This window comes from Homarus americanus, unplaced genomic scaffold (assembly GCF_018991925.1).
Source record: "Homarus americanus isolate GMGI-L3 unplaced genomic scaffold, GMGI_Hamer_2.0 scaffold33468, whole genome shotgun sequence".
Classification (NCBI taxonomy): Eukaryota; Metazoa; Arthropoda; class Malacostraca; order Decapoda; family Nephropidae; genus Homarus; species Homarus americanus.
In genome coordinates, this window is record NW_024714177.1 from 165519 (window position 1) to 179901 (window position 14383).

At 43.4% G+C, this 14383-nt stretch overlaps 1 protein-coding gene across 1 annotated transcript in view; it reads right to left on the reverse strand.

The window, feature by feature from the left end:
- Window positions 1-14383, reverse strand: part of LOC121876194 (carbonic anhydrase-related protein 10-like) — a 103082-nt gene that overhangs the window by 87805 nt on the left and 894 nt on the right. Inside the window, exon 1 of the mRNA XM_042381163.1 lies at window positions 13881-14383. This exon is cut by the window's right edge and continues 894 nt beyond it. Within this exon, the coding sequence (XP_042237097.1) occupies window positions 13881-13956 (76 nt within the window). The 5' untranslated portion in view covers window positions 13957-14383. The remainder of the gene's footprint in view (window positions 1-13880) is intronic.

Consider the following 14383-nt stretch of genomic DNA (forward strand, 5'->3'; position numbering starts at 1 on the left):
CTGGTACAATATTTTTTATTTGTTGGCTCTCTCTCTCTGCCTCTCTCCCTCTCTCTCTCTCTCTCCTTTCTCTCTCTCTCTCTCTCTCAGGTCTCGCGTGACCCTCCCTTGGCTCTCACAATATCGTAAGCCGTTTACGGTACAACCTGCTGGGAATTAAACACAGTCTCTCTCTCTCTCTCTCTCTCTCTCTCTCTCTCTCTCTCTCTCTCTCTCTCTTATTCATTTCGTTCTCTCTTTCGCCTCACATAGCTCTCTTGTTCTCCCTCTGTTCTCTTCCTCTCTCTCTTTATCTTTCGCCATTCTCGTTATTCGTGTCGTCTTTTGGTTCTCTCAGGCGCGAATTATAATTGGCGGAGAGGAATTGAGGTGAGAGGAGGAATAAGGGGGAGAGGAAGGGAGAGGAAGGGAGAGGAAGGGAGGTTGGAAGGGGAAGAGGAAGGGAGAGGAAGGGAGGTTGGAAGGGGAAGAGGAAGGGAGAGTATAGAATAGGAGGAGGAAGATGAAGGCTGGAAGAGGAGGGAAGGAAGGATGTCAAAGAGAAGGATAGCAAGGAAGAGGAAGAAGGGGTGAGGGAAGGGAAGAAGGAGGAGGTAGGAAAAGAAGAGGGAGAAAAAATGTGAAGTAGGGAAACAGATAATAAGAGAGAAGGGAATAAAACACTAATAATGATAATAATAATAATAATAATAATAATAATAATAATAATAATAATAATAATAATAATAATAATAATAATAATAATAATAATAATAACAATAATAATAATAATAATAATAATAATAATAATAATAATAATAATAATAATAATTATAATAATAATAATAATAATAATAATAACAATAATAATAATAACAATAACAATAACAATAACAATAATAATAATAATAATAATAATAATAATAATAATAATAATTAATAGCTCTCATTATATATCACAATTAATATATATAATCTTATAATATATAACACATAATACAGCATCACCTACTTTAGTTAATTACTTAATTTTACCCTCATTATCCCATATCAATTATCTCTCCCTCCTTCTCTCCCCCTCTTCTTTCTCCTCCCCCTCTTCTTTCTCCTTCCCTCTCCTCTTTCTCCCCATTTCCTCTTCTTCTCCCCCTCACCCTCCTCCCACTCTTTCTCACCCTGCTCCTCCCCTCTTTCTCTCCCCTCCCCCTCTCCCCCCCTCCTCTCCTCCTCCTCTCTCCCTCCTCCACCCCCCTCCTCCCCTCTCTCCTCCTCACCCCCTCCTCCCCCCTCTCTCCTCCTCACCCCCTCCTCCCCTCTCCCCCTCACCCCTCCTCCCCCTCTCTCTCCTCCCCCCCTCCCCCCCCCTCTCCCCTCCTCTCTCTCCCCCCCCCTCACCCCCTCTCTCACCTCCCCCCTCTCTCCTCCCTCACCCCCTCCCCCTCCTCCCCTCCCCCCTCCCCCCTCACCCTCCTCACCCCCTCCTCCCTCCCTCTCCCCTCTCTCCACCCTCCTCCCCTCTCTCCTCCTCACCCCCCTCCTCCCTCTCTCCTCCCCCCTCCCTCCCCCTCCTCCCTCTCCCTCCTCCCCCCCACCCTCCTCCCTCCCCTCTCTCCCCCTCACCCCCTCCTCCCCTCTCTCCCCTCCTCCCTCCCTCTCCTCCCTCACCCCCTCCTCCCCCTCTCCCCTCACCCCCTCCTCCCCCCTCTCTCCCTACCCCCCTCCTCCTCTCTCCTCCCCTCACCCCCTCTCCTCCCTCCTCTCCTCCCTCCTCCTCCCCCCTCCTCCCCCTCTCCCCCTCCCTCCCCTCCCTCCCCCCCTCTCTCCTCCTCACCCCTCCTCCCCTCTCTCCCCCCCCCTCCCTCTCCTCCCCCCTCTCTCTCTCCCTCTCTCCTCCTCACCCCTCTCCCCTCCTCTCCTCCCCCCCCTTCCTCCCCTCTCTCCCTCCCCCCACCCCTCCTCCCCCTCTCACCTCTCCCTCCCCCCCTCCTCCCCCCCTCCTCCTCCCTCACCCCTCCTCCCCCTCTCTCCTCCTCCCCCTCCTCCCCTCTCTCCTCACCCCCTCCTCCTCCCTCCCCTCCTCCACTCTCTCCTCCTCCACCCCTCCTCCTCTCCCTCCTCCCACCCCCCTCCCCCCTCCCCCCTCCCCCTCTCTCCCCTCACCCCCCCTCCCTCTCCCTCCCCTCCCCCCCCCCTCCTCCCCCTCCTCCCTCCTCCCCCTCTCCTCCTCCCCCTCCTCCCCCTCTCTCCCTCCCCTCACCCCTCCTCCCCCTCTCTCCCCACCACCTCCTCCCCTCTCTCTCCTCCCCCTCTCTCCTCCCCTCCTCCCCCTCTCTCCTCCCCACCCCTTTCCCCCCCTCTCTCACCTCCCCCTCTCCCTCCCCACCCCTCCTCCTCTCCCCTCTCCCCCACCCCATCCCCCCCCCTTCCCCCCCTCTTCCTAATCATATCCCCTGTAAGCAGCATGTCTGTCAGAGGTTTACAGAGATAATGATGATCTGTTAATTGCCTAACGGTTTATTATGATAACAGGCTGTGTGTGTACCTGTGTGCATGATGGGAAGGTCACCTGTTCTTACCTGCCTGGCGTCATGCACACCCTTAAACCCTCATTAAAGTGGAGTTTGATAAAAGATGTGAAATGAGTTTTGTTTCGGTAAAGATGAGGAGAAATTTTTTTACATTTTTGTGAGGTTTGTGTGTTTGAGAGAGAGAGAGAGAGAGAGAGAGAGAGCTACATAATCTATTACAGTCAATAATATTTTAGTTTAGTAATACACAAACCTTATTTTATTTCCATAATTTTGTCCTTATTTTTTAGTTCGTATGATAAAACACAGATGATAAACGTAAAATATTATACTTAGATGAATGACAAATATTGGTGTCCACACAGTCCCAGGACACGGGGTATGTCTTCTACTACTGGACCTGGGGCACATTGAGGGGCATGTCACTGGCCGAGGCATGTGAGGCAGGACACGGGGTATGTCTTCTACTACTGGACATGGGGCACATTGAGGGGCATGTCACTGGCCGAGGCATGTGAGGCAGGACACGGGGTATGTCTTCTACTACTGGACATGGGGCACATTGAGGAGCATGTCACTGGCCGAGGCATGTGAGGGACATATTCCTCATGACATTCCCCCAAAGAGGAAATTATTTAATAATCTAATGGACGGATTATTGTAGAAAAAATATAATTCGGAAATTAGAACGTCAACCAGACCCTATAACGTATACTGACTTGATGAATTTATTATATATGAACAAAATTATAGGGAAATATTTTACGGGTTGATCGTTATAATTAGAAAGGAATAAAGCATAAATTCTATATTGTTTGCTATTATAGATTATATATAGAGTGTTATTTAGTATCAGTTGTTATAGGTATATGATTACGAGTTATATACGGGTTTCTTTACTGATGTGTTTTAGTCATTTATAACAACACAACACAACACTGATATATCGTGACTACTGTGTTACTTGAGCTAAACCTTCCGTGTTTCTTAAGCTTTTGAATCATCGACTTATTTCCAGTTTGTGTATATTTTAGTGTAGCTCTCTCTCTCTCTCTCTCTCTCTCTCTCTCTCTCTCTCTCTCTCTCTCTCTCTCTCTCTTTCTCTCTCTCTATCTATCTCTCTATTTTCTTACTTCTTTCTTCTGTCTTCTTCCTCCTCCTCTCACTAACTCCTCTTCTCCTCATTTCTCTTACCTCTCATTCTCTCTTCTCTCTTTATTATCTCCAAATCCTTCTCTCTCTCTTTTTATCTTTCTCCTTGTCTTATTCCTCCTTCCTTCTCTCCGCTCCTTACTGTCTTTCTACTTCTATTTGCTCGTCTCCTCCCCTTCTGTCATTCTTCAGTTCATTCTCCTCCATTTCCTTCCTTTCCCATTTGTCTCCTGCTCCCCTTCCCTTCCTCGCTTCCTCCTGTTCCCTTCCACCTCCTCCATCTTCACACCACCCCTTCCCTTCCGACCCTTCCTCCTCTTCTATCTCTTCTCCTCCTGCTCCTCTCCGGCTGCCGTTGCCTAAGACACAAACATTCTGCAGACATCACCAGTTCGTCTCCCTGCCCACCACAGGTTATTGGACGTCTGCTGTGGACCTCTTGTTATTAATGTTGCCAGGATCTATAGTGACGTTCTGAGTGGTACAAGAGAGAAGGAGGAGCTTTTGTAGGGGGTCTGAGTGGTGTAGGGGAGAGAGGGAGGGGTGTTTGTAGGGGTCTGAGTGGTGTAGACGAGAGGGAGGGGCACTTGTAGGGGTCTGAGTGGTGTAAGAGAGAGGGGTATTGTGTCTGGAGATCGTTAGAGGCCCCAAATAAATACAGACACTAAACAGAAAAGCAAACACAACAAACAGACAAGCACACACACACTAAAACAAACACAAACAAAAACAAACACGCAAACATACTAACCAACACACCTATTCATTATTTCATATATTCTCAATTGATAAAAAAAACACCTTATTGAGCCTTACACTATATACGACCGGTGCTCCCATGACCCAGAGAGATTTAAACCTTTATAGTGACATAAAACTGATCACCCTGTAAATATATAACGGGGGAGGAAGGAGAGGAAGATGAAGAGGAAGATGAAGAGTAGGAAAAATAATTTGATGAAGGCGACAACTAACTGATAGATGTAGTGCCATCGTCATCGTCATCGTCATCATCATCGTCATCGTCATCATCATCATCATCATCATCATCAACCCCGGTTATTATCACGAGGTAAAATTCCCCCAAGTGTCGTTCTTTAAGGAAAATAATTACGAAATTACTTAATAATCCAAAATTTAGGATCGTGTGTTTTCTTGACAGACTTACAGACAAGCTTGAGTGACGTAGTGTATTTAAGCTTTATCCTGAAGCCTTATGGTCTCGTTATTTGTTGGTATAATAAGCTTAGTGTAAATAGAACTTTGTGGTAATTGATAGTTTAACTAAAGAACTTTATGAAATTGTTTCCTCTCCTCCCCCCTCCCCTCAGCCCCCTCACCTCTTACCTCCCCTCAGCCCCCTCACCTCTTACCCTCCCATCAACCCCCTCACCTCCTACCTCCCATCAACCCCCTCACCTCTTACCCTCCATCAACCCTCACCTCTTACCACTCCCATCAACCCCTCACCTCCTACCTCCCCATCAGCCCCCCCTCACCTCCTACCCTCCCATCAACCCCCTCACCTCCTACCTCCCCTCAACCCCCTCACCTCCTACCCTCACCTCCCTGACCCCCCATATTATTAAGATAATTACCAAGGTACTTTTTCTTTTTCCTAAAAAGTTAAAAATTCTTTAATCGAATCTTAGATGATAATCCCGTGTAACCCAAGCGAGAACTTTTAATAACACCTTTAACGGAGAGAGAAGGAGAGAGAGAGAGAGAGAGAGAGAGAGAGAGAGAGAGAGAGCCACTGTCTGCTGTGCTATGGTTATGAAATAGATGACAAATAAAAATAATTACGGGAGACTGACAGGTAATTATTATTAATTACCAGCTTAAGCAAGTTCACCAGAGATTAATTATTTATTACCAGGTGGTGAGAATTAATTATTGGTTTACCAGAAGACCGGAGTTTAAGTTAATTGGTTTAAAAGATAATTAGATATTATTTTAATGGTTATAGCAAAATGACCGGAGTTAATTATGTTTTAATAAATAACTATAAACTAATTATTTTAACCAGATTGTCAGTGTTAAATTATTTTCATTCAACAGATTGATTATTTTTTACACAGTAGATGGTCAGAATTAATTAACAATTAGAGATAAATCATCAATTATAAAGACGACTGGAAGTATTTATATTATTAAAGACGAGATCTTATCGACAACTAAAGTCAACTACTTATTTAACATATAAACAAATACTGACAAATTCTCTAACATAACACAATAAAATAAAGCCTTCATTGTATTCATTAATAATAGTGAAGACGGTCTACTAACAACCCCTCTGACCTGACTAAAATCACCTGTCGTTAAATGAATAAAATATTAAAAGTGGCGTCCCTGTGGTGAAGGTTAGGTTAGGTCAGGTAACTCTTCCTTTAGACTAAATATCTTCCTACTTCGAATAAATAAAGAATTAATTGTTTTACTGGAAATCGACGAAACATTAAAATTAAGTTGTTTCATTAGACCACCTAAGGTTATTTACACCTTATTTACCTACTGGTGGGTCGTTATCCCAGGTGAGCCGTTAATGTACACACCTGTAATTGTGTATACCTGTACCTGTAACTATATACCTGTACCTGTAACTAATGTTGTAGCCTGTAGCTCTCTGTATAAGTACTTGGACACCTAACCAAAGTAAGTTAACCTAATGTAACATAACCTAACCTAACCAACCCTATCGAAACCTAACCAAATAAAAAAAAAATTATAATCTTATTTGGTATTCAACCTTTATTAAATAACCTTCGGTGTTAACTATACCCAAATACACTCAATCACTGTTCATTAGTCAACCTGTTGGAAGTTAGAGGAGTGTGGCCGTGTTTACTTCCCGAAAATATATCACGGTGGACTTAACAGCTGGCAGGAAAATATATCAGAGTGTAAACAAAGAAATAATTAATTCTTTTATTGTATTCATGGTGTGAGAAGCTAATGTGAGGAAGAAGGGAGGAGAGGGCTTGGAGGATTGATGGAGGAAGGGGAAGAGAGTAGGAGGGTGTGGGAAGAGGGGGAGGGAGTGAGAGGGTATTTGTGAAGAAGGAATAAGGAGGAGGGGGATAGGGAGGGTCAGAGACTGGGGAGGGAAAACGTTGAGTAAGAGTTGCTATGGGGAGAGGGAGAGAGTTTCAGTCAATAAACCCACTTCTTAAAACCATCGCGTGTGTTTTAACTCGGTCAGTGGGTGAGTGAGTGAGTCAGAGGTGGGGGCAGTAGAGACAATACTGTTATTTGCTCTCTCTTGATTTATGTGTTGGTGCAGTGACGTACACGTACACACACACACACACACACACACACACACACACACACACACACACACACACACAAGGCAATAGCTGACACGTGTAATAAAAGGTCAGCAATAAATCCCTCTCAGCCTGGGGTCAAGGTGGACCTCGAGGGATATTACTCCTGGGTCAAGGTGGACCTCGAGGGATATTACTCCAGGGGTGAAGGTGGACCTCGAGGGATATTACTCCAGGGGTGAAGGTGGACCTCGAACACGACTCAGTATACATATTCTATTGTTCTGTGTCAACCATTAATTAATTACCATACCTGAACAATTAACTATAATTTATATATTCTCATCAACATCCTGGTACATAAACATTGCATGTATATATGTGTAGACGTGTATGTATATTAATACATACGTGTGCGTGCTCGTGAGCTCTGTCTTCAGGCACGGGATGGAGGTAAATTGAGTAATAAAAATATATTATTTATCTTTATTGTTCGAAATAGGTATTATTTACTTACCTGTGTGTGTGTGTGTGTGTGTGTGTGTGTGTGTGTGTGTGTGTGTGTGTGTGTGTGTGTGTGTGTGTGTGTGCGTGTGTCCAACGTGGGAATTTATATTGCTCTTGGATAATTATAACTAGTTTAATAGTATGCTAATAGTGACTAGTTTTAGGGATAATTGTAGTTTATTATTATTATTGTTGTTGTTGTTGTTGACTGACTGACTGACTGACTGAAAGAGGGAGAAAAAGAGAAAACAAAACACAATCAGAGAAGAAATAACTGACGTAGAAAGATAAAATGAATCAATGTTTTCTAAGAGTAAATAAACCCATCTCCCCCTAACCCCCCTTCCCCCTCCCCCTCCTTCGTCTCTCTTCCTCTGCCCTTTCCACTCTCCTTCCCCCTTCCTCCTGCCCTCTAAAAATGCCTTGGTGTCACTAAAATATCAATTGGTTTGTTTGTGTTCAATCGTTACCTTAATTATTATTCAGGCAAGGTGAGGTGAGGCAGTGAGGAGAGGAGGTGAGGCGAGGTGAGATGAGGTACAGGAGGTAAAGTAAGGTAAGGTACAGAGGGTAAGGTAATAGCTCACCTGTATAATTAACTAACAATCATCACAGCAGGTAGGAGTGACTGCTCTTACGACGATCAATACAAGTTAATAACATTAGAAAATAACTAATCTCTGTATATTATTTTTGGTTATTTTGCCAAAGAATAACAATAAATGTATCCCTCTATATGTGTAGTAACATCAGTCACGTCAGACAGGTGTGGGTGTCCAGGTAAAACACTAAGGTAGTTCTTTGTGAAATTAAGTGGAATCCATGTATTGATCTTGTCTCATGATACCTGCGTTAAAATTCAGCAGGTAATGTTCTCATAGGGTGTTCCACACACACACACACACACACACACACACACACACACACACACACACACACACACACACACACAAATGCATTATACCAGCATCGTAAACACCCTTGATTACGTGTCGTGGAAAATGGAAAAGTTAACAGCTCGGATGTGGGAAGACGATTGTTAGTTTACACTGTGAGCTGTGTCAGTGTGTGTGTGTGTAAACTATGTGTCTTCAAGTGGACTTTGCACCCCACATCCCACCCCACTCTCACCCCACCCACTCACCCCCACCACTCTCCCCCACCGAGGGTTTTGCTCCACCACCAACTTTACACCGGCGAGGGAAAAACTTTGTGTGTGATGCACTTTGTAGGAATTTCAATCGGAAGTTGTCAAACGTTTTGGTGATGGGTGTGTGGGGTGTGTGTGTGTGTATGTATGTGCGTGTGTGTGTGTGTGTGTGTGTGTGTGTGTGTGTGTGTGTGTGTAGGTATATGTATGTATGTATGTATCAATATTCGTGGCGTGAGAATTTGGTTATTGGTCCAACAGGTAGATAAATCACCACCATCCATCTTGTGTTATTGTCAGCCTCTCACACTATATTACTCGTACTCATTTCTTTTAATAGAGCCGAGGTGATATTTCTTCCTGCTCTTGTCCGCCAGTGAAGGCAAATGGTGTACTCTTCTGATTCCCACTTAGAGACGTTAATGTGTGGAGTGATTTGTGTTGTGGGGGTGGGAGTTGTTGTTAGTGTTTAGTTGTTGTTGTTGTTTTGTTGTTGTAGGTTGTTGTAATTATTGTTGTTGTTGTTGTTATTATTATTATTATTATTATTATTATTATTATAACCTGTCCAGATTACAAGGTACATGTATGTAATTATTTCCCTTATACTGTATTCACTACAATTACTGTAGTGCTTAAAGGGATAAAATTCTCGTAAAAAAGTATAGACGATATGAGAAACAATACATTGGGAGGCGAGCTCGACAAAGAAATCCTTTTAGTATTAATTAAACACTGTCTGGTGAGTTTGTGGGGGTTAGGATACAGGAATTTGTTGCGTTAAAGGGAATTGGATCCTCTTTAAGGTATATTGGATGCTAAAGGGGATTCAGGATACAGGAATTTATAGTACGGATGAGAGTTGGATCCCAAGCAAGAGATACAAGGTGGTAAATTGGATCCAGAATACAATAATTTATTATGCTATAGGGAGTTTGATCCTAAGGGTGTTCAGTTCGTGGGGTTTAGTCTTGTGGGATTCAAAATACATAAATCTGACTAAATAGCACTCGATTCCTTTTTAAAACGTGAATCTGTTACACTAAAGGGCATTAGATTCCACCTCTAAGATTTTATTAAAGAAAGTTGGTAGGTCATAGTTTAATGAATTTGTACCCCTCCCCTCCTCCCCACCTTCCCTACTGCCCCCTCCCCTGCCCCCTCTTTCCCCCTCCTCTCTCTCCCCCTCTCCGCTCCCCTCCCCTCCTTCCCCTCTCTCCCAACAGGGACGCCTGGAGCCAAGATTTAACCTTTGACCTTAACACGTGACCTACCCGGGTGGAGGTCACTCATCTCCAGCCTTGTGTACAAAAGTTATTATCTCTCTTTTCTTTGACTCTTTCTCTCTATCTCTCTTTTCTTTGTCTCTTTCTCTTTATCTCTCTGTTCAACCTCCAGTCTCCCTCTCTTTGTACCTAGACTCTCTCTCCCTCCCTCTCTCCCTCTCTCTCACCAATAAGACATAACCCAGCCAGACAGAATACAAACTTCATTGTGACTCAAAAGACTCGTGTACAATACTGTATACAAGTGTATGTTGGTGGTGGTAGTGGTGAGGGATAGGGAAGGAAGGGGAGGAGGGAAGGGGAGAAGGGAAGGGAGGAAGGGAAGGGAGGAGGGAAGGGAGGGAAGAGGAGAGTGTAAGGAGAAGGGATAGAAAGGTTACTGGGTGAGGAAGAGGAGGGGGTAAGGAGGGAGGGAGAGAGGAAGGGGTGGGGGTGTGGGGTGAGGAAGAGGGGGAGGAAGAGAGGAGGGTAGAGATTAAACGTAAATGCCGCAAGTGTCGTGATAGAGAGAGGGATCGCGTGAGTAAGGTTCTTCAGGCAGTCGATGGCCGTGGGAGTACCAGGCGGTGAGTGTACACAGTGACCAGTTAGTGGGTTCCGGCCTGGTGATCATGTGGGCGGGTGGAGGGGAGGGTAGGTTAGGAAGTAGGAGGGTTGGGTGAGGATGAGGGTGGGTGGAGGAGGGTAGGGTGGGAGTGTGGGTATGGGTGGGTGGGTAGATGGGGGTGACGGGGAGGGTAGGGAGGGGTGTTTGAGGTTAAGGTGTGGTGATCCTTGAAGGGATTAGGTTAGGTTGTACTCGAGTGTATAGTTAGAGTTATTGCTTGAGTAAGGCTCTCATAATTCCCCGTTAAGACACAATATTTCAAGTGTATACCCAACCTATCTTTAAGTCAGGTAAATCCAGGTATTGTAATCAACACAGGTATAACGATGACTGCGCCATATCTCTCTCGTAATTGAACGCCATCTATTGAGGTAATCCCGACAGGTGAATTGCTCGTCTCTTAACTCCGGCAATCAAGGCTTAAGCATGTTGTAAGGGGCGTTGGGAAGTGTATCGTGGTTAGGTTAGGTGAAGTGTATCGTGGTTGGGTTAGGTGAAGTGTATCATGGTTAGGTTAGGTGAAGTGTATCATGGTTAGGTTAGGTGAAGTGTATCGTGGTTAGGTTAGGTGAAGTGTATCGTGGTTAGGTTAGGTGAAGTGTATCGTGGTTAGGTTAGGTGAAGTGTATCGTGGTTAGGTTAGGTGAAGTTTATCATGGTTAGCTTAGGTGAAGTGTATCGTGGTTAGGTTAGGTGAAGTGTATCGTGGTTAGGTTAGGTGAAGTGTACTATGGTTAGGTTAGGGAAGTGCGTGGTTAATGGTTAGGTTAGGTGAAGTGTATCGTGGTTAGGTTAGGGTAATGTCTAGTGGTCAGGGAGGAGTTTGAGTGTAAGTTTGAGCATGAGAAAGGTTGTGGTGCTGAGGTGTGTGTGTGTGTGTGTGTGTGTGTGTGTGTGTATGTGTGTGTGTGTGTTAGTGTTAGATTTGTTTCTATTAGTTGGTGGGATGCCTGAGCTCAAGGATAGGATAGGTAGGTCACTTTCAATCTACTACTACAGCTACTACTACTACTACTACTACTACTACTACTACTACTACTACTACGGTACAGACAGGTACAGTGCACATTACCCTCTACCATCTACAGCAATACAGGTACATTTCTCTCCCTCTCTAGGCTGAATCACGTCTTCATTAGCCTTCCCTTCTGTACAACAAATTAACTCTTCCTCCTCTTCTCCCTTCTCCCTTCTCCTCCTCTTGTCCCTTGTTGCTCTGATCCCTCTTACTACACTGTCAATAAACCGCCTCCAATAAACTGCCTCCAATAGACCGCCTCCAATAGACTAAAGTAATAATACACATCTCTCTCTCTCTCTCTCTCTCTCTCTCTCTCTCTCTCTCTCTCTCTCTCTCGTCTCTCTGTCCCTCACCCCGAGAGAGAGTTAACGACACACACACACAACAGAGAGGTAATGAGCCTTCCCCTCTTCACGATCAACTCACAGTTTTAATGACAGTAATTTGAGAGAGCTTTTCGTATTGGCCCCGACATGTGATAGTCCTTCTCGTGACGACCTGTGTGTGTGTGTGTGTGTGTGTGTGTGTGTGTATGTGTGTGTATGTGTGTGTGTGTGTGTGTTAGTGTTAACCAATAATTAGAATCATATAGCCTAGCCAATATATCAGACCATATAACTCTTTGCCTCACAAACCTTCAAGTTAAACCTCCAATGAACCCTCCTCCTCCTCCTCCTCCTCCTCCTCCTCCAATTAAATTCCAGTTCCCTATAAGAAAGAACTCCATCACTATATCGTTACGGGAGACTATCGAACCGGGTGTCCTTTGATCTTAGGTAAGGTGTCGTGTGCCAATTAACCTTTCGCCCACCAGATAGAGGAACGTGTGTCTACCTGCTCCAGTTATCTACACTACACTACACTTTGTCATCTTTTGTTATCGGAATGTGATAGATTTAGATATTTTTTTTAGTATTATATTATTGTGGGAATTGTCTTAGGTGATTCCTAGATGGTTAAGAAAATGTTGGAATTTTTATTTGCATTTTTGGTTGTTCGTGATAACATGTATTGGTGACGATAAGTAAAGAAAATGTATTTAATAATGGTATTTTATCAAGTTTCCATTGTAATTATTTTTTAACTCGTAATAACCTAACCTAACCTAACCTAACATCATCTCCCCTAAATAGCATTAAGGTGATTAATCTTTAAGTGTAATAAGCTGGGATGGTTATTCTTCAGGTGACCTTATTTGTCATTATTACCTGAGGAAGGAGGTGTACGGTATATAGTTCTCCTTCCTATAGTAATACTTCTGGCAGGTATTAATATAGCGCTCTGGTATAAGGACCTGGGGTGTGTGGGGGAAATAATGAGATGTAGGGGAAAAATAATGTTATGTGTGGGAAATTAATGGGATGTAGGGGAAATTAATGATACTCGTGGGAAAAAAGTACAATATGTGGGAAATTTCTCATTAAAAGAACAGGATATAATATTTATCCTACAACGAAGGACTCACAGGATATGAGAAGGATATAAAAATGGATAACTGGGGAGGGGAGGCAGGATACCAAGGGAGAGACTAAGTGGATAGGGGAGGATTAGGATTGAGTGGATAAAAGGGATATGGGATGAGAGAATAGAAGGATGGGTGAAGGATGTTAGGATAGGTTGATATGGGTAGGATTAAGCTATGAAGGTCAAAGGATGAAGACTAGGCGACAGGAAATGGATAATAATCAATATAAAAGAGAAAAAAGAATTATACACTTACATATAATTCATATAATAAATAACAATTAAATACAACTACAATAATTAAATAAAAAACAGATTAATTGTATTTCTTCCCAGGGATAATTCACTCACACACAAAACGTAAACAAAACGATAACATTTTTACATATCGACCACAGTTTTATAACGGGGCTTTCACTCTAAGAGGCGATAATCCACAAAAATGGGGAAAAAATTAACATGAATATATTTTAATCCCAAAGTCGTGACGTGATGGTCGTGGGGGTAAAGGTGTGGGATTTAGTCGTCTGTAAACAAGATTTTTTTTCTCTCTGTAGGACAAGTACCAGAGAGCTTTAGTATTAGTGTGTGTTGTGGCAGAGTGTGGGTGAGGATCTGTCTGTCTGTCTGTCTGTCTGTCTGTATGATTTTTTTCTTGTGTCGGTCTGCCTGTTTTGGTGTGGGACGGGTATCTCTCTGTTTGTCTCCTGTCTATCTGTCTGCATGTCTGTTTGTCTCTTGTTTTTTGTCTAGCTGTTGTATGTGTGTATGTCTGTCTATCTGTCTGTCTGTCTAATCAAATATTAACAAACACATAGTGAAAGACTTACCTTACCACCACATCATGAATAAGGGGTGAATGAATGAGTGAATAATGAGTCGAAATGAGTCAATAAACACCTGTAGAGACTCACCTGTACTGAAGCACTCCCGGGCCAGCGTCAGGAGCAGCAGGATGGAACAGGTGACAGCATCTCCCAGGTGTGCCATGCTGAAGAAGGTCTTGGCACCGTCGCTTGGCACCAGCACCGATAAACTCGTTCCACAACACGCTGTTAATGTCTTACCGCGACCACTCACTGTTATACAAGTGATATGTATGTAGTCTTTAAAATGTCTTAGCAATAGAATGTTTTGATAGGTATATTTTAACCTTTATATCATAGTTGATTGATGATAAAGTCTTGTTATTAATGACATTCTAATAAACAGAGTCACATGATTCACTTGACATGTGGTTGATTCATCACTATAGATTAAAGAGATTTAGTACATAATGATTCATGATATGTTAATGTTTATACTTCTCACACGTTGCTCTAAACACGAATTCACTTCACAGTACTCTAGTCGTCTTATACTAACTGATTTTTCTTATATTTTCAGGTCATGTTGAGGTTGAATCACATCCAATCCA